The 21,805-nt window shown below is 39.3% G+C and overlaps 1 protein-coding gene across 2 annotated transcripts in view; it reads right to left on the bottom strand.

Moving 5' to 3' along the window:
* The window catches only part of LOC122069987 (EKC/KEOPS complex subunit TPRKB), a 28,760-nt gene extending 6,955 nt beyond the window's left edge, over window positions 1-21,805 (bottom strand). The window contains exons 1-2 of one of the 2 annotated variants that reach the window (XM_042634089.1): window positions 21,650-21,805; window positions 20,954-21,094 (exon numbers count right to left, since the gene is read on the bottom strand). In XM_042634089.1, coding sequence (XP_042490023.1) covers window positions 20,954-21,021 — 68 coding nt within the window. In that variant the 5' untranslated portion in view covers window positions 21,022-21,094; window positions 21,650-21,805. Of the gene's footprint in view, window positions 1-20,953; window positions 21,095-21,297; window positions 21,596-21,649 lie in introns of those variants that run through there. The other variant, XM_042634090.1, reaches the window with a different exon arrangement.

Here is a 21,805-nt window from a genome sequence, read left to right on the forward strand (position 1 = left end):
CGATTTTTTTTTTTTTCTCAGTCTCAGTAGAACCAAAACAAAGAATGGGGAAGGGAAGAATAAAGATGGAGGGAATGGGGATCCTTTGCTCTGATACCAAGTTGATGGAGGGCCTTAGGGAAGAAAGGGGAAATCAGAGTAGCGAGGGGGAAGGAGGGGAATCACACACTAGTGCACAAACTCAACATCTTCATTCAATAATAAAAAATCAATCTCCATTGTCCATCGGTTACAGCCAATATATAGGAAAGTAAAGATATAGAGTTAGAAACTTAACTGAAATGGTAATTAGCCTAAACTAGGAAACAACCAATAAAAGGAAAACAATGCAAGGAAGTAAATCCTAAATCCTACCTTCAAGTCTGGAAAATGAAAAGCATGAAATAAAAGACAAGTAATTGCTAATTTTATTTCCAACCCTTGTTGGACCAAAACCTTGGACTAGACCGGTTCTTCTTAGCCCTTGGCTTCCAAAGCCAGTCATGCTTGTCCAACCAGGTAAGTGTAGTTGTATCTGCATCAACATCATTATCCCTCATATTGTGACAAAATGATGCGGATCCGGATTCCAATAGACTGAAATCAGATCGCTTAGGGTCCACAATAATGATAAAATATCTCAAGGTAATGGTTAAGGGGCAATCTTATAAATTCAGGAACACTCAAGCACTTAAAAGAATATAAGATAACTAATAGGGTCAAACTGGAATATAAAAGTAGAAGAGGATGGGTAATCTGTAATTGCTAAAGGGGAAGGAATAATAGAACACAATTTCAGGACAGGGGCTTTTATGTAATAACCACAAATTTAGGTCACTTAAGAGAAAGAAAAAAGAATTCATCTTCTTCCTTCACACGATACTAACCAGTAAAGGCGGAAGAACCAGGGAAACGAAAGAGGAGAGAACTCCTTGAATGCTTCCTGGTTTGGTCTAGAATTTCTGCAGGAGAGTCGCCTATAGGTGGTGATTCCTGGATTAAAGCTTCAGTCCAAGCAATCCAATAGTGACAGAGATCGAAGGACCTGCACCAGATTTATGCAGTAGAACCAGTATGTCACGAGGGAGATTTTCGGCAACAGCTTCAAAAGGCCTTCCATGGCTCCATCATCCTGGTCGAGTCTCTCTCTTAGGTCCTTCAATAATCGCCCAAAAGTGTGGCTGCAACTGGCCATAGGTTTGGTAGAAACAGAGGATAAACAGCAGGTCAAAACCCTAGTAGAAAACCAATGTCGATCAGGGAAACAAGCTGTCTTTAGGTCCTCAAACTTGTTGGTGACGTGTGGATCTTCAATAGGTCTCCCATGGGACTCGAAATGGGTCTTCACTATTCAAGACAAAGTGATGAAAGGGGGAAAACAGAATTTGATGGGAAAGGGAGAAGAAAATAGCAGAGATAAAGACAAAAGAGAAATATCAGAAAAAAGAGATGGATGGAGTTGTAGGCCTATCGGCATCCATGGTTCAAAACCAAAAAGACTTAAACAATTTCATTCAATTCTTCAAATCTGAATTCCATATTGTATTACATGACTACTTAAAGGAAAACTCAAAGCATCTCAATGGTAACTAATTAAAAATGGAAACTAGCCTAGATAGAAACTGAAATAAAAATCCAAGCTAAATAAAATACCACAAACTAATTTCTAACCCAAAAAGGAATATAAATAAGAAAATTCTCAAATCAAAGAGATCCCTTCCATCACCCAACTGCATGAACTCTCCTGGTCTTAAAAAGAACTCGACTATGTCGAGTTAAGTCATGCTTCCAAGATACCCTTGTAAGTTGCTCGCTGATGAGGTGGCACGTATCTCAAAGCAGAAGATGGAAACATAACACCAAGAGGAGGGAAAATAGGCTGACGTGTCAGTGGAGCCGAAGTCAGTGACGTGGCATGTCTAATAATGCGTGTGGCCTCATTAAGTACATACGACCACCTTGCTTCACCTTGATGTGTTCTGTATGCCATCATAGAGAATGCCTGTATGTCATTACCACGGTCGCCCTAGAAGAATGTCGCAGTCCGCCAATGGGGTGACCAAACAGGTGACATGGTACTATAACGGCCCAAATTGTAAGTGTACTCAAACAACTGCAGTGGCCTCTTTTCCAGCTATAGGTCCAAAACCTCGCATGTGAATTTTCTTGAAAAGCTACTTCTGTGGAAGGTTGTGTGCTCGAACAAATTCAGCAGATATGAAGTTTGCTTCTACCCTGGTATCAACTGTATGAACATCAATAGGTTTAGAATCAAGAGTACCCTTCTATCTGAAGAGGGGAGCCCTATCAACTAGTCTGCTTGAAAAGGATGAAATACTAGCTGAATGAGCTTCTACATCCTCATCACCATAGTCGAACATATCATCTTCCTCGAGGGGATAAGGATATAAAGCAGATTCATCATCACTTCAATTGGTTGTTTCTCTGCTGCATTCACAGAACGAGTCCTGTTGGGACACTTGTTGGAATAGTGAGCCTTCTCGCCACAACTATGGTATCTGATGTTCTTCAAGCCTTCACTATCCTTGTTGAACTCTGACCTTTTTTCTTCTACTCTGCGAACTTCAAGCTTCTTTTCTCCATACGTGGTGGAGGTCTATAAACTAAAGAAGTCTTGAGCATACCCTTCCAATAAATGGACTTCTCTTCAGTTGTCTTGGCATGAGCCGCTGCCACATCAACGGACCTGAAATCAGTGTTAGCCAACTCGAGTCGGATCTCAGTATTTAGCCCACTGATATATCTCATCACATGTTGCTGGTCTGTTTCCTGAAGTCGACACCTTGAACACAGTTTGTGGAACTTAAGGGTGTAGGAATCCACATCCTTGTTACCTTATTGCAAGTTGAGCAGTTTATGGAACATCACCTTCTCATAATTAAGAGGAACAAATTTTCTAGTCAGGGTCTGCTTCATCACCTCCCAATTGGCAACGAGTCCAAGTCTTCTGACAAATCTTGCATGCAGTACATCATCCCACCATGAACATGCATACCCAATAAACTTGGTGAGTATGAGTTCACACTTTTTCTTGTCTGGAAGAGACTTATATACAAAAATCCTCTTAACTTTAGTAAGCCAGTCAAAAAATTCCCCAAGTCCCTTTTTACCACTGAACTCTAGAACCTCAACTTTGATGCCATAATCTTTGTCAGAAAATTGCCGGGTAACATCTTGGGGTATAACAGATCACGTTGCACTCGGTGAGGTGTATCTTCAATCCGTAAGGCATTAAACTGAGGAGGTGGTGTAGATGGTCTTTCATCGACTTGTGTTTTAGACCTTTGCATAAAGGCAAGAATCTTAGCAAGGGCACCTTGAGTCTCGTCTATGAACTTGTCATATTTTGCCTCTTTCTCAACCCTGGCATTAATTGCCTTTTGGTTCTCAAGTACGTCACGATACTACTTGTGCAACTCAGCATTGGTGATGTGACCTGTTATGGTTAGAGAGGATAGGAAATTTACTCTGATACCACTTAATGCGGATCTGGATTCCAATAGACTGAAATTAGATCGCTTAGGGCCCACAATAATGATAAAATATCTCAAGGTAATGGTTAAGGGACAATCTTATAAATTCAGGAACACTCAAGCACTTAAAAGAATATAAAATAGGGTCAAATTGGAATATAAAGTAGAAGAGGAGAGGTAATCTGTAATTGCCAAAGTAAGGGGGCGGAATAATAGAACACAATTTCAGGACAGGGGCTTTCATGTAATACCACAAATTCAGGTCACTTAAGAGAAAAAAAAAAAAAGAATTCATCTTCTTCCTTCACACGATACTAACCAGTAAAGGAGGAAGAACCAGGGAAACGAAAGAGGAGAGAACTCCTTGAATGCTTCCAAGTTTGGTCTGGAATTTCTGCAGGAGAGTCGCCTATAGGTGGAGATCCCTCGGTTAAAGCTTCAGTCCAAACAATCCAATAGTGAGAGAGATCAAAGGACCTACACCAGATTTGGGCAGTAGAATCAGTATGTCGTGAGGGAGATTTTCAGCAACAGCTTCAAAAGGCCTTCCATGGCTCCATCCTCCTGGTCGAGTCTCTTTCTTAGGTCCTCCAATAATCGCCCAAAAGTGTGGCTGCAACTGGCCACAGGTTTGGTAGAAACAGAGGATAAACAGCAAGTCAAAACCCTAGCAGAAAACCAGTGTCAATCAGGGAAACAAGCTGTCTTCAGGTCCTCAAACTTGTTGCTGACGTGTGGATCTTCAATAGGTCTCCCATAGGACTCGAATGGGTCTTCACTATTCAAGACAAAGTCATAAAAGGGGGAAAACAGAATTCGATGGGAAAGGGAAAAGAAAATAACAGAGATAAAGAGAGGAAAAATATCAGAAAAGAGAGATGGATGGAGTTGTAGGCCTATCAGCATTCATGGTTCAAAACCAAAAAGACTTAATCAATTTCATTCAATTCTTCAAATCTGAAATTCCATATTGTATTACGTGACTACTTAAAGGAAAACTCAAAGCATCTCAATGGTAACTAATTAAAAATAGAAACTAACCTAGATAGAAACTGAAATAAAAATCCAAGCTAAATAAAATACCACAAACTAATTTCTAACCCAAAAAGGAAAGTAAATAAGAAAATTCCCAAATCAAAGAGATCCCTTCCATCGCCCAATTGCATCACAAAAGTTACACATCATATACTCCATGTTCAATTTACTAATCTTAAAGCCTCTTGATTCCAAAGTTGATCTCCATAGCTCTAGCTTAGCATTAATCCAAGTCATATTTATCAGGGGAGAAAGGTGACCAAGGCGTTTGAGGGTCTTCATAAGCGCTGTGGCGATAAGGCAGGCATAAGGGTCTCCTTGGTGAATAAAGCGTACTAAAGTTGTCATTTTTTTATGTAATCATTTTATTTGCACAAATAGCATATTAAAAATTATATAATTCTACTTATATCCTAAATAAAGATTAAAGATTCATACCAATGCAACATATTCATCAGAAAAATAAATCAATAAATTGAATAAACTTAAAAGTATTAAGCCACATCAAGTCATCAGAATCCGCATTAAGCCACATCAAATCAAAATCAGCATTAAGCCACATCAAGTCATCCAAAATCAACTTTAAGTCCCATCAAGTTATAAAAAATCAACATTTAAAGAAATGTCCATGTTCTAATAAGTTTGACTGGTCAAATGATTTTATTTTTACATAAGACTTTTTGTATTAGGTATAACATAAAACCAACTTTCCAACAAGTCTAAGACTACTTAAATATGAGTTGTAGTGGCAATGTTATGTTCCGATCAAACTTAATTTAAAGGGCGTGAATGTTATAAAAATCGCCTAAATGAAAATAATTTTATGGATATTAAAACAAATAATTATTTTACCGGACTTTTGGTTTTTAACAATGTTTTACTATGATAAGATTTATGAAATTTTCAAAATTGAGAAAAACCCCAACATTTGAAAGTTGAAAATTGCCCCTACAACCAAAAATCTAGTTTTTGTTCTTGAACTGAGGGGTTAACTTTTTATCCTTTTGGAATTTGATTTTTAAACTATTTTTATTGGATTCAAATAGAGGGTAGGTATTTTTTTATTTATGAATAATATCTTAAGTAAATGAATTTTACTTAAATGATATTTGGCATAAATAAGTGTCAAAACAAAAGGCAACATGCAGTGCACTAAGGCGATAATTGCTTAGGCCCCAGGCAAACCGCTTGGACACCAAGGTTATGCCTTGATAATTATGATCACAACTTTTGTATCATCCACCAAAACGATATAATCGCGAAGAACATACACCATGTGATGCAGATCAAAGCTTGAAGAAGAAGACAAAAGCAAGAGTCAGAAATTACTATTCATGAAACACTGTTCACGTGAACAGTAAAGTGGATCCATATTTCATATTTTAGTTTCCTATTTTAGTAGTATGGATGTGTTCTTAGGAAGTCCTATTAGCTGCTATTTTGTTTCCCAAATTAGAGATAGAGGTAGCTTCTATTTTGCATTAGTTTCAAATTTGAATTAGTTTCTATTTTGTTTAGCTTCTATTTTATTTATTTTCTATTTTGTATCAACCTTCTTATTTTGTAATTTCAGACCTCTATACAAAGAGGGTCTGTTGTAGACACAAATCACTATTGAATTAATGAAGTTGCTGCAGTTTTTTTTCATGCTCCCTCTCCTGAGAAAGGAAGACAAACAGTTGAGATAGCTGTGAGTGAGATGCCGAGGCTGAAATAGCCAATCCCACCCACATCTACCTTGCTTACTATCTTCTTTTCTGTTCTTCTTCTAGTTTCTGTTATTGTTTACTATGAGAAGAGTTTTTGTGAGGTAAAACTAAGCCTATCTGAAGACCAGCCAAGGATCAAAGCCTATCAAGAGATCAGCTTGAAAAACCAGCCACAACCAGAGAATTGATTTTCTGCAGTCAGGTTTTTCGGAAGCAAATCTACAGAGCTCTTTCTCCATGTCTGATCCAGCCACTGTTGGTGTATCTTCCACAGTGTTTTGAGGACCCTTGAAACCAGGTTTGACTGTCCTATAGTTTCCCTACTTGTGAGCTTCAATTTAGCCTTTCCCTTAGGCTTTGTTGAACTATTTGATCTCTAAGTCTGAATTCAGAACTGGTATTGGTTTAGGGTTGTTTCTCTTATTGGGGCTTATTTACCTAGTGTAAATTAGCTCTACATTATCATGGGACCTCGTCTTGATGCTATTGATTAACTCATCCATGATAAGTGCAAACAAATAAGGACTTAAGGCTGATCACTGATGTAACCCAATCAAAATTGCGAATTCCTTGCCCTGACCTCCCACAGATCTCACATTAGTTACCATGCCCTCATACACTTCTTTAATTACATCACATACTTGATTGACACTCCTCTCTTCACAAGATTATATCGGATTAAGTCTTTAGGGACATGTCATAGGCTTTTTCCAAGTCAATGAAGACCATATGGAGATCCTTCTTGCTAGCTCTATATATTTCCATGAGCGTCCTTAGTAGGTAGATAGGTTTTGTTGTGGATCTACCTAGCATAAATCCAATTTGGGAATATGAGTCTCTCTTCTCAGCCGAGCTTCAAAAACCTTCCCCTATAGTTTTATAGTATGACTCATTAGTTTTATGCTTCTATAGTTATTGCAACTCTGAATATCACATTTATTTCTATAGATCGGAACAACAATGCTTCTCCTTCAATCATCTGGCATTTTTCTTGTGTTCAAAATCTTGTTAAATAGATTGGTTAACAAGTATACCCCATATCTAGTTATTGCTTAGACTCATATTCCCAAAAATTGGATCTAGCTCTAATAGCACTGAATAAACCAAATACATGGGGTGACGGAGGTAGGTTCAGCCTCAATGGGAAAATGGAGCACCTAACAGTGCATCTTCACAGACCAAGAACTACAAGATCACCCCTTTCATTCTGAGGTGATGGAGGGACCATACCACTCAAGCCTTTTTATGATGCTTTTCCAGAGGCCTAGAAAAATCTGCAATCAATAGATCTAAAATAAAATATTCGCTTCTACGATATCTATGCTTAATTGCTTACTATTCTGATTCAGTTATTGATATCTTTATATTTTCTACTTTGTTTGCTTCCAAAATAGTACATTAGTTTCTGTTATTGATCTCTGAATTTATGTTAAGCAATTCAGTTTCTAATTTGGTTGATCATAAGTCGTTCTGTTTTGACGTTACATCAAAGTTCATGGACAAATTTCCTCAAGCAGGAGAGAATTGATGCAGAATCAAAGTTCCAGAAGCAGTACCAAAAGAGAAAGAAGCCATCACAGCCAGCATGACAACCACCATGGCAACCTACAGTTACTGTTCACGTGCATTTCTGCTATCCTGGTATCGTCATCTAATGCACACCGAATGGTTCAATCATCTGGGTTGAATAGTTCAACTGTGGTTCTCTAACCACCAGGCATTAAGACCTTATATAAATATAAAAGATATTTGATGGCAGAGGGGATGTGGATTTGTCCCATGCCCCTCCTGGATTTGTCCATGCTGATGCAGTATGTGACCAGGGAAATGACAAGATAAAGGCCTCCTAGTGCAAGACAGGACCAAGAATTGTTCCCATTTCAATACCGATGGGGCATGGGCTTTTAATTCTTTGGATTTTACTTGTAATGGGCAGCATTGTAAGGCCCAAAAGTGGGGGTCTAAAGAGGCGCACAAAAATAAGTAATTTAATTAGAGTTTAGGATTTATCTAATAGTAGCTGTCATAAGACCCATTCCTTAGCTGCTAGAGTTTTGTCTTGAGTAGAGTCCAATTAGATTTAGTTTCAATTTTAGGAGTTTTAATAGATTAGCCAGTTAAGAGTTCCAATAGTATTTTCTAACTTAGTTTACTTATTTCAGAAAACTAGATATTATAAGGATTTTTTTATTATGTTTTTGCTTCTTTAACATGTACCCTCCCACCTTTTTTCGATAGTCAAAAAGAAGATATTTTTAGTGAAAAATGAGAGGTGTGAGAACTCCTCTCTTATCCCTCTCTTCTCCTCTCATGTTTTCTTCTAAAGTTATTGTTCACATTACTCTTCACAGTCCCAGAACAGCCCCCTATCTGTTCTCTTTCTTCCTTTCTTTATTCTCTCTTCTATCCCCATTGCAGGCTGCTGAAATCAACAAACCAGCAAGCCCTTTCAACACCGTTTTATCAGGAAAATAGTTCAGACATGGGTTTGTGGAGAAACCGGTCTGATCTTTGATTCCTAATCTGGAATCTAGTTTGGCTGGTTGCATCAATTTTGGTATCAGAGCCTAATTGGCCATGAATACCTTTGTTTTCAAGACTTTGTCCAATGGGAAGACTTTCTCAACTCATGAATGAAGGGCGAAATGAGAATTTCATGTCACAGTCCATGTTAGTAATGATTTCCATGGCAGACAAGATCATTAGGTGAATCTGATAGTAATGTTTTCATTGAATTTTTAGTTTCTCCCTACTTTGATGATGATGTCATGTATTTCATTCTTCGAAACATGTCATCATAGTTGGTCGATTAAAGATGGAAATGAGAGGCTATACTTAATCATGAAGGGTACTTATGCACCATAAAGCCCTCTCATATGCATCAAAGATTTCTTTTTAAAGGGTTGCTACCAGGTGAGCCTTCAACGTCATCAAACACCATGCCTATGATGCCTATAAGAGGAATTGGAAGTGACCAGATAAGATGAACTTTGTCTCTGCTGGTCCTATGAGGATGTTCAGCCCCTAAGAGCAGAAATGTGAAAATCATTTTCCATACCATGAGTTTGTTCTTTGATGTAGACACCCATGCTGGCCTACACTATAGAAGGAGGAAGGAAGCCGGCCAACTCAGCCAGCCTTTAGGCTGATCGAGCAAGCTTTGCTGGCCCCAGTTTTGTCCTATGCTAGTCCACTTCTGAAGTCCATTGAACCAGCATAGCACGCCCATATTATTTCTATATTTTATTCACACTTTGGCCTTCTAGAAGCTCCCTAACAGTGCCTTCGATCCAGCTTCAGCAGGCTGTCCAAGCTTCCATCTTTGTATTCAGTGATCTCCATAGAAGCTGCTCTTTTGTCTTTTGTGTTTGACCAATCAAACTACAAGTTGGTGATGATCCCAGGTTGACACTGAGAGGGGGGATGAATCAGGGTCTTCGGAATTTACCCAAATTTTCTCAACACTCTACCCAACACTACCCTTGGCTAACCCAAAAATGATGGTACTCACACCTAGCACAAATTCACTCCCCAATATTATTGATACTCACAGGCACTCACTACACTGGTACTACTAGTCACAATTAGCACACCCAAGAACTCCTTTGCAATTTTGATGTTCATAACCACAACTGTAGGCATTGTCTTGGCACTAACTATACTATTGACTAGCACACTGGCAAATACCGTTGGCTGGGGAAATCCCAATTTTACCAACTACAGTTCATATGTACTCCCACCTTCAACCATGATTGGTCAGGTCTACCAAGAGTGCACACGCACTCTACAAAAACACAAGCATAACACTTCTATCCAAAGTAAAATGTAATCAATCATAACACATAAGTTTTACGTGGTTCGGCTACGTGCCTACTCCACAGAGCAATACCCACACTAGGTACCCTATATTACCCAATACGCTCCTCGTGATATGGTTTTGATAATACAAATTGGGGCTACTACCCACTACACACAACTATAACCGTGGAAGCCTAGATAAATATGAGGCAAATATCTAACACCTTGTGAGCACCCACTCACAAGTCCCTTACAATCAATTTTAAATGATAAAGGCCGAACCCCCAACACAATGACAATCTATGGCTATGCATACAACTCTATTAAACTTACAATAACCTAAAACAAATAAGGATCACATTACCTAAGTGAGCAAGTTACTTGAGCAAACCCACCATCAACATCAATTCTCCACCAAGAAGTGGGTTTCTTCAACATTAGGATATCATACACATCTTTAATGCACATTAAACACCTTCTCAATGTTTTAATCACCCATACAAACTCCTTCACCTTCTTTCTTCTTTCCTTGTATAGAATCACTTTAATTCTTCAATCAAGCTCCACTCACCTTCTTGGACCTTCAATAGGGCATCACTGTACTCAAGAAAGTTAGTTGAAGTGATTCAATCCAATCCACTTTGGCCCAGCTTGCCTCTCCATATTTCTCATCAAACTCGAGCAAGACCTCCTCAAAAGCTCACACGAAGCCTCCTAACTCCTTCACCTTTTGTTTGGAAAATCTCCAATTTAAATGACCTCAAACCCTCCTTGATGGCTGAGTTATGCCCAAGTAAAAATTGGGGACTTAACTGGTATTTTGTGAAAAGTTACAAAGCATTATTGGCACTTCAATTATTAATAGAGACACGTGGCACCATTCAAATTGCATGAAAAGACATTCATATGCATAAAGCTATTGGCTTAAATTGGAGCCATCAAATGACTGCCAAAAATCGGGGTTGAGTAGTTTAATGCTCTGACAAGTCTTTTAAATCTCAAATTGAATGACAGTGAATTAAATGGAATCTTCAATACATATATCATGAGATGCCGTTGTACCAGATCATAGGACTATTATTGTGAATCGCACTGCACAGATCTTGATGCGCCACACCAATTAAAGCACCAGCGCATGGATTTGATGGAAACCAAAAAGAGTGCTTCAATTTGGATCCATCAAATAGAATCTACTGCATTGGGAGCCCATCTGAGGGTCATCAGCTCTCTGGAAATTGATTTTTCAATCGACTACATATTTAAACCATCAGAATATGTTCGACAAAATGATAAGGCCAAGCCATGCTATATGTCCCTTGGCTGATACCTTGCACTCCAGCCTATGGCCGAGGCTACTCTTGCACACACGCACACACATGGCTTATCACCCATATGGCTGGTGCCACAAGTACCATGCTGCCCATGCAGCTGGCCTCAAGACAATGACCCTCCTTAGCAAACCACTCACGCACCATGACCTTCTCGGCCGAGCCAATAGTGCCTTGCACCTCATACTGCACCAATTTAACCACGCTTTGTATGCGTTGGGCATGCCAGCCAAGGCGAGCTGCCTTGGTGCACCATGTGTCATGCCCATGTGGATTGTTAGTCGATGCAATGAAGCCTATTTGCTTGCCACCCAAACCTTATGCCTCCTCACATTTCTTAAAGCCACATCACCATACCTCTATATGGCTGAAACCATGGCCCATGCCTCAACACCATTGTAGATCCCCTTGCACCAAAGCCACCATAACCAAATCTGCAACGCTTTAAGACCATCATTACTACCCCTTTGTCAAACTAGGTAGCTGCCACCTCAACACCCACATAGTCATGACATGGCTCATCCATCCACCATTATGACATCACTTCAACATCATGCACCCATGACTTATAGCCTTCACTGTGACATAATCATGCAAATCATACCACTTTTCATGAGTCATATATACATTATACCATAAACCTCTACCATCATCATGAACCCATCACTTTATAGCACCATCATGAACATGGCTTAAATAAACCATCATACATACCATTTATGACCATACCATGAATCTGGTGCCTAAAGCTGAAACCCCCATGAGTTGACCCCTTTCAGGTGACCATATAACCTCACTTGGCTGAAGCCTCCATAAACAACTCCCATTGCCCCATGGCCTTGCCACCATGAATGCATGACTACATCTCACATCATGCTATCATTCAACCCATACCTTTCTTACATATACATGATTTCACAATTGCGTAAATGCCCATGACATCTCTTGCATCCCTATGCACCATGGCGTCTACCATCATACCATCCATGCACCCATCATCATATCATCATGACACTAGCATCGACCACTACAACGTGACCCAAACAAAGCATAAAATACGCTACTCAATCAAATGTACCCGAACTCGATTGGAACATGTTTATACCTATCCAGCCACATTATCGACATCACAACACGATCTGAAAGGAGCGTCCAAATACACTATGAACCATCACACAAGACATATTGCCAACAATGACAACAATGCCACACACCATACAACTCCGCCAATGCTACCATCACCACAACGCTAATGCCAAATGTCTAACAGCTACCTAAATGGAGTTAGCCTTCTAGAAGTCTCTATTATTGTCTCTTTTGTTTTCTTATAGTACAAGTCAGTATTCAATTGCCAAAGTCCATTAGTTTCTATTTTATGTTAGTTTCCTTTTTGGTTACTTTCTATATTGCAAAGGCTATACTCTCTTCCATATATGAGAGATTGATGTACCAATTTGAGAATTAATGAAAGACTGATGAATTGCAACCATTGTTGTTCCAACTCCTGAGTTAGGATGTCAAACAATTGAGATAGTTATGGGTGAGAGTCCCAGGCTGAGATAGCCATTATCCAACCCATATCTATCCTAACTCCATCCTTGTTTCTTATTTTCTTTGTTTACTGCTGTGAGAGAGAGTTTGAGAGTCCATTGAAGGTTACTTGAAGTCCTAAAGATCAGCCATCAGGACAGCTTTGAAGAACAGCCCAAAAGGAAATTGAATTCAGCGAGAGTCAGGATTTTGGCCTGGTAATGCAAATGCACGATGGATTTAGGAAAAAAATAAAAAAATCTTTTTGATTTGATTTTCTATTGTTTTAGAAATAATTTCTTTTTAAATTAGCTAGCTTCTAATTTTAGAATAGTTTCCTTTCAAGTAGTTTCCATTAATTGTTTGATTTCTTTCCTTTATATTGGACATGTAAACGATGGAGAAGTTCAGTTTTTAGATGTTAAAAAATAGAAATTTGAAAGTTTTTTTTTTTTTTTTTTTTTGAAACCATGGCTGCCGATTCTCTCTATCTTTCCCCTTCTTCTTTCTCTGACATTCTTTTTCCTTCCTCTCTATTAGTCTGATTGTTCTCTTCTCATCTTCTTCTTTTCCCCTATTTTCTTTTTCTTTTTCCATTCTTCTTCTTGCTGATCTCTTTCACAACCCCTGTTCTGGGCGACAGAATACAGCTCAAGGAATCGACTGTATCTCCCTGGATACAAGTGTTTTCACCTCCAAACTTTGGGGCTAGAATCACCTTCCTAAGGTGACCTTACCGCAGAGTTTTTGCGACCAGATTCAGCCTCTGTGGTGAACTTCGCGACCCAGTTCAGAACTGGTTCCCCTGTTACCGCCTAACCTGAGTAGTAGAGGCAACAAATCTCCTCTTGCTTCCTGCTTGAAGTGTTTATCAGTCGGATTCAAGAGACCTTAAGGTCGACCATCTTCATTTGGAATTTCAGGCCAATCCGAGACTCGCTGAAGGAGTTCTGTTGATTTGAAGATTTTCTACTGCCGATGGTTTGAGTTCCATCATGAGCTAGGAGGAAGAAAACCTTATAAGGTAGGTTTTACATCCTTACTTTATCAGATCCCAGAAATACCCCTCATCTTCTCCTATTATTTGCACTTAACCTATTTATTTCTTAATTCCAGATCTACCCTTCCCATCTAGTATGTTGTTTCCCTTTTGAGAATTTCCTTATGTTTGAGTCATCATCTATTTACCATTTTGCCACCCTTTATTAGAAACTTCAAATTATTCACAATTCTGCCATTCTTCTTAAAAAAAATTCAGAATAAGCCCTTATATTAAAGTTTTTAGTTCTAGAACTACCCTAGCTGCCATTTAATTATTTCTAAGGCCCTGCTTGTTTCTAAAATTACAAGAATACCATTCAAACATTAAATTTGAGATTTTTAGTCATTCTTGTGGGCCTTAAGTGATCCGATTCCCTCGGATCCGCATCAAGTGGCATCAGAGCAAATTTTCCTGCAATTTTCTAACCATGACAGGTCACATCACCAATGCTGAGTTGCACAAATTGTATCGTGATTTAGCCGAGAATCAACAGAATACTGATGCTAGGCTTGAGAAGACTGAAGCCAAGCTTGACAAGTTTATGGAAGAGATGACTGCCTTTATGAAGAGGTTTGACAAACGAGCTGAAGAAGGATCCTCTACATTACCTCCTCAGCTCAACACTTTACGGATGGAAGATACACCTCAGAGGCAGCAACTTGATCCAGTTGTTCCCCACGATGTTACCCGGCAATTTTCTGACAGAGATCATGGCATCAAAATTGAGATTCCCGAGTTCAGTGCTGAAAAAGGACCTGAGGAATTTCTTGACTGGCTTACCAAAGTGGAGAGAATTTTTGCGTATAAGTCTCTTCCAGACGTGAAGAAGTATGAACTCATTATCACCAAGTTTATTAGGTATGCATGTTCATGGTGGGATGATGTATTACATGCAAGGTTTGTCAGAAGACTTGGACCCGTTACCAATTGGGAGGTCATAAAGCAGATCCTGACTGAAAAATTTGTTCCTCTTAATTATGAAAAGGTAATGTTCCATAAATTACTTAACTTGCAACAAGGGAACAAAGATGTGGATTCCTACACCCTCGAATTCCACAAAATGTCTTCAAGGTGTCGACTTCAGGAAACAGACCAGCAACGGGTGATGCGATATATCAGTGGGTTAAGTACTGAGATTCGACTTGAGTTGGCTAACACAGATTTCAGGTCTGTTGATGTGGCAGCAATTCATGCCAAGACAGCTGAAGAGAAGTCCATTTATTGGAAGGGTATGCTCAAGACTTCTTCAGTTTATAGAGCTCCACCATGTATGGAGGAAAAGAAGCCTGAAGCTCGCAGAGTTGAAGAAAAAAGGTCAGAGTTCAACAAGGATGTCTTGGGGTGAAGAATATCATATGCTATAGTTGTAGCGAGAAGGGTCACTATTCCAACAAGTGTCCCAACAGGACTTGTTCTGTGAACGTAGCAGAGAAGCAGCCGACAGAGAAGAGTGAAGATGAATCTCATTTATATCCTTATCTCCTCGAGGACGATGATATTGTCAATGATGAAGATGAGAATGTAGAAGCTCATTCAGCTAGCCTTTCATCTTTTTCGAATAGACTAGTTGATAAGGCTCCTCTCTTCAGACAGAAGGGTACTTTCCTGCACGGCTCTAACCATACTGATGTTCATGCAGTTGTTGATGCTGGAGCAGAAGCAAATTTTATATCTGCTGAATTTATTCAAGCACACAACCTTCTATAGAAGCAGCTTTTCAAGAAGATTCACGTGCGAGGTTTTGGAACCACAGCTCGAGAAGAGGCCACTGCAGTTGTTCGAGTACACTTACAGTTTGGGCCACTATAGTACTATGTGACTTGCTTGGTCACCCCATTGGCACACTGCGAATTTCTTCTAGAGCGACCTTGGCAGCGACATGCAGGCATTCTCTCCGATGGCGCATGGAACACCATTAAGGTGAAGCAAGGAGGTCGTATGTACTTAATGAGGCCACATGGATTATCCGACATGCCACGTCGTCGACTGACTCCTGCTCCAGTGACATGTCAGCCTACTCTCCCTCCTCTTGAAGTTATGTTCCCATATTCTGTTTCGAAATATGTGCCACCTCATCGGCGAGCGATTTACAAGGGAGTCTTTGGAGCATGACCTAACTCGACGGAGTCGAATTCTTTTAAAACTGGGAGAGCTGATGCAGATGCACGATGGATTTAGGAAAAAAAAATATTTTTGATTTGATTTTCTATTGTTTTAGAAATAATTTCTTTTTAAATTAGCTAGCTTCTAATTTTAGAATAGTTTCCTTTCAAGTAGTTTCCATTAATTGTTTGATTTTTTTCCTTTATATTGGACATCTAAACGATGGAAAAGTTCAGTTTTTTAGATGTTGAAGAATAGAAATTTGAAAGCTTTTTTCTTTTGGTTTTAAAACCATAGCTGCCGATTCTCTCTATCTTTCCCCTTCTTCTTTCTCTGATATTCTTTTTTCTTCCTCTCTATTAGTCTGATTGTTCTCTTCTCATCTTCATCTTTTCCCCTATTTTCTTTTCCTTTTTCCATTCTTCTTCTTGCTGATCTCTTTCACAACCCCTGTTCTGGGCGACAGAATACAGCTCAAGGAATCGACTATATCTCCCTGGATACAAGTGTTTTCACCTCCAAACTTTGGGGCTAGAATCACCTTCCTAAGGCGACCTTACTGCAGAGTTTTTGTGACCAGATTCAGCCTCTGTGGTGAACTTTGCGACCCAGTTCAGAACTGGTTCCCCTATTACCGCCTAACCTGAGTAGTAGAGGCAACAAATCTCCTCTTGCTTCCTGCTTGAAGTGTTTATCAGTCGGATTCAAGAGACCTTAAGGTCGACCATCTTCATTTGGAATTTCAAGCCAATCTGAGACTCGCCGAAGGAGTTCTGTTGATTTGAAGATTTTTTGCTGCCGCTGGTTTGAGTTCCATCGTGAGCTAGGAGGAAGAAAACCTTATAAGGTAGGTTTTACATCCTTACTTTATCAGATCCCAGAAATACCCCTCATCTTCTCCTATTATTTGCACTTAACCTATTTATTTCTTAATTCCAGATCTACCCTTCCCATCTAGTACGTTGTTTCCCTTTTGAGAATTTCCTTATGTTTGAGTCATCATCCATTTACCATTTTGCCACCCTTTATTAGAAACTTCAAGTTATTCACAATTCTGCCATTCTTCTTAAAAAAAATTCAGAATAAGCCCTTATATTAAAGTTTTTAGTTCTAGAACTACCCTAGCTGCCATTTAATTATTTCTAAGGCCCTGCTTGTTTCTAAAATTACAAGAATACCCTTCAAACATTAAATTTGAGATTTTGTCATTCTTGTGGGCCTTAAGCGATCCGATTCCCTCGGATCCGCATCGCCTGGATTGAATTCTCAGATCTCACACACTGAGACTATTTGCTAGAGCCCTTTAGAGGGTTGGTTCTGGCTCCTAAAAGAGACCTTTAACCAGGACTACAATGCTATCAGAGCCTTGCTTTGAGGGCTTCCGATTTTCTCCATATCAAGCTACTCAAACCCTAGTTGCTACTGTACTTTTGGTTGTTGTGCTACTGCTTCCCTACAACCCATCTGCAAACCAGATTTAGAGGATCTTCTGACCTCATTCTAGACATCAAAGACCAGGTGATGTAGATACCTCATTCTAGACATCAAAGACCAGGTGATGTAGATAGTGCTGTCAAAAGGAGGACTCAAACTGACCAAACCATGGTTCAGTTCTGTCCCAAGTTTGGACTTGATTTAGTCCCATTGAGCCAGCCTTGTTGGCCCCAATTTTGCACTTATGCTAGTCCATTCTTGTAGCCATCGAACCAGCATAGCAGCCCCTTGAATGGTGCATATTTCACTTCCCTAGATGAGCTGAAGCGGTCATTGATCCAGCCGTTTAGCATCTTCCATAATTGGCGTTACTGCTCACGTGAACAGGATTTTTCTCAGTAAGTTTTGGTCTTCAAAAGGATCTTCTAGAAGCTATAAAGTTGTCCCTTATTCAGTTCCAAGAGAAGATCTCCAGCAGCCATTGATTTGGTCCAGCTAGCATAATATTTAGCTTCTAATTATGTGTCCAGGTTAATTTACTTTATGGTTAAGCAATTAGATTCCTATTTGTAATTAGCTTAGTTTCATTTTTGTGTTTAGTAGTTAGTTTCTAATTTATTCTTACAAGATTAGTAAGTTGGATACAAATTATAAAATCTTATTTCAGTCCATTAGTTTCTTTCTTTTGTTGTTTCTCTATATCCAAGATTTGTAAGACTATTTAAAGCCCATTGGAAAAAAAAAAAAGAGATTGAAGTTAATAAAAATTGGGTGTTTACTCAAGCTGAGATAGCTATTACCTTGAAGGGTGAGATACCCAACACCTGAAGAGTGAGATGCCCATTCACTAATTCTTCTCCCCCACTTCTCAACCCCTCCATCAATTCTCTTTCTTTTATTTATTTTTTCCCTTTTGTTTGCTGATGTGAGAGAGTGTTTTGAGTGTTATTCAAGCTTATTTGAAGACCTGAAACATCATTGGAAGATCAGTTGAAGACCTACCAGGGATAAGAAATCGATTCAGCTTTCTGTCCGGGCTTTCCCTTCCCATTGAGTTCTTCAACTTCTCCCCATCCAGCAGGCTGTTGCCAAAACCCTTTTATGTTTTTATTGCGAGCATCAAGGGCCACCTTCAATCCAAATTTGCCGTCCAACCAAGCTCCCCATCATTTATTCTTGAAGAGTAATTTTAGTTTCCTAATTAGGATTCTATTTTCAGATCTCCAAACCTGAGATCGGGTTACAAAACCCTTTGGAGGGTTTGATCAGCACCACGAGAGAAGTATTTGATCAAAGTTTGAGCTCCATCAGAGTAGTGGTTTGTGAGTAATCGAAGATCTCTCTATTCAGCCACATTTTAACTTTGGATCTAAATCTAATCTCAAACTTGAAGTTGTGGGATCCTGGCTAGGGTTGTGTAGTTCCTACCTCGCCTTACATTACCAGGTGTGATAAATCCATAATACCTTTACTTGTGTTAGTTGCTATTTCCTCCTAGTTTTAGCCCTACTTCAGTCTCTGTGAATTTCTCTTGGTTTTTTTATCTGCATACCATATCTTGTTGTTGGATTGAAGTAAATAATTTATTAGGGTTGTTTACCCAGTGTGATCCAACCTTATATCATTCTTCCTCAATCCTCACACGTTTCAAGACAAGGACTGATGAAAGCAAACAACCCCAAGTGAAAGTAAACTCCAAACCAACAATCAGATCTGGTTTACAAATCAGAGAACCAAAAGGAAAAGATCACAGAGTCTGATGTAGGGCTGAAACCAAGAGAAAATAGAAACTCACAAAATCAGGCTCAGCTGGGCTTCAAATCAGGTTTGTACTGTGGAATTAACTCTAAGAAATCCCCAAAAGTTGGCTAAAAGTGGTCCAAATGAGAAGGGAAACAACCAGAGGCCTGCCTAGATGTTGGACTCGAGCTGATTGGGGGAGAAAAAGCTGCAGCTTCCATAGGGGACCTCCAAAGGTCTTGGGATGCTGGTCGAGTCGCCCTCCTAGACCAAGGATCAAACGCCTAAAAAGGCTTTTAACTCTAGCCTATGGTTGGGAAGCTCCAAGGCAGGTGAATCAGCCTTGTAAAACCTTAACAATGGAGATCGAGTTTGGTCTTCTTGGCTGTTTTCAATCTGGTCTTCTAGATGTGCTTCTGGCCTTCAAGTAGATTCAAGGCAACTCTCAAATCACTCTCTCACAACAGTAGAACAAAGAAGTAACTAAGAAAGTATGAAGAGAAAGATGGAGTTAGGATAGACATGGATGGGTAATGGCTACTCAGCCTAGGCCTCTCACCCACAGCTATTTCAGTTGTTTGACATCCTATCTCAAGAGTTTGGAGCAACAATGGCTACAATCCTTTAATTCGTCATTTATTTTCAAATTGTTACAGCAATCTCTCTTATATAGGAGAGGATATAGTCTTACAAAATTGAAAATAAACCAGAAAAACTAACTTGAAATAAGAAACTAACTGATTTAGCAACTAAGTACTAACTTGTCTACTAAGAAAATAAAATAAGACAATAGGGGGACATTCTAGGAGATTTTTACAACCCCCATCTTAGTGTTTGACTGGTCAAACCACTAAATACAAAAGGGCAGCAACTATAGAGATCACAGGACACCAAAATAGAAACTTGGACAGCTTAGCAGCTTATTGTAGGCCGGATCGAAGGGCACCGTCAAGGAGCTTCAAGAAGGCCATAATAGAGATAATAGACTGAAATAATATGAGCATGCTATGCTAGTTCGATGGACTGTTGTAGAGGACTAGCATAGGACAAAACTGGCTAGCTTCTTGGGTTGGCTCGATCAGCCTAAGGCTCGTTGGGATGGTTGGCTTTCTTCTTTCTTCTATAGTGTAGGCCAGCATGGGTGTCTACATCAAAGATACATAGTTGTCACAGAAACTAGGCAACCATGGCACTGGAGGGGCATTTAGGCGACAATGGGCCCGAATAGGCCTCTAAGGGCATGCAATATATGACTAGATGTAATATAATAATGATAATTTTATATAATTATGCTTATATGAAACATAGAAGATATTTCATAGTCTCCAGTCTTCCCCACACACAAAAAAAAAAAAAGGCTGGTTGCCATGCCTCAAACAATGATAACTAGGAGAACCACTTCCTTTTCTTTATGCCTCCCATAGTACTAGCCCTATATCTTCTTTAGAAATAAATAAGTATAAAATTCCCTCCAGTACTGAATCCCACCATTATCTCAATCTTTACAGTATGAATTGATTGAATATGACGAGTCTCTGCAAGGAGTGGTAGATAGAAAATTTTATGGAAATGGACTAAATTTGAAAGACCCCAGCAGTAATTTTTGCCCCATTTCATTACACACAAAACCTAATTCTCAGTTATCCAACAAATATTTCAACTTTTCCCTGCTACTAAAGAAAGTTCAGTCGGTCCTTGATGAGAGCTGAGAAAGTTTAATATTTCTTATAAATAAGAGAGAGAGAGAGAGAGAGAGATTACCTAGAGTTCAAGACATCTGTGAAGAGGACCACAGAGAGAGTCCTGCCATCAACTTCGAACACCTTCATGACTGTCCCGAAGTCTTTCTCTTTTTCTTTGAACTTCTTCTGTTCGGAAAAAGAACAACGGTTTCTTCAGGCCCTGCAAGCCAAAGTGAGTAGTGACAGTTTGAGATGAAGAAGACTGAAAACTTTGTAAGCCAAGGTTGTTAGCAGAAACCATTTCTGATCTTTCTCAAGGAAGATTTCAGAACGGGTACTGGTCTGAAAGAAAAATAATTAAGTGGTTCATTGGACAGCGTGGCCCAGAAAGAGAGAAACAGTTCGGATCATCCATTCTGATACCTTTCCCCTTTCTCTCTTTCTTTTGGAAATCCAGCAGACACTAATGGTCTACAGTACAATCTCAGAGCTAGAATCCATAACCAACACGAATTTGTCCGTGCAGTCTCCAGATTTTGGAAAACGATACTTTGATAAGTTGAGAGGCTAAACGATGAGATGGGTTTTTCAAAGCTGAAAATCACACACGCACACAGTGAAGAAATCAAAACCCCATCTCCATTATCAAAAATGGAACACACCCTCTCTCTCCCTCTCTCTCTCTCTCTCTCTCTCTTTCCCTTCTCTGTTTTTTAAAGAAAAAATACTGAAATTGAAATAGAGAGTTTTTGAGAGTTTGAGAGAATAATCCTACCAGAGCAGAAGAAACAATTTGATAGAATCTCAGTTTCCCGGCTGATATGAGCTGCGCATTGGCGATTCTCTCCCCACAAGTGAAACGAACCAAGAACCAAAAACCTTCAAACCTCAATATTCCGTGATTGTGTTTGGATGGATAGAAATGGAGAGA

Source organism: Macadamia integrifolia, unplaced genomic scaffold (assembly GCF_013358625.1).
Source record: "Macadamia integrifolia cultivar HAES 741 unplaced genomic scaffold, SCU_Mint_v3 scaffold798, whole genome shotgun sequence".
Lineage (NCBI taxonomy): Eukaryota > Viridiplantae > Streptophyta > Magnoliopsida > Proteales > Proteaceae > Macadamia > Macadamia integrifolia.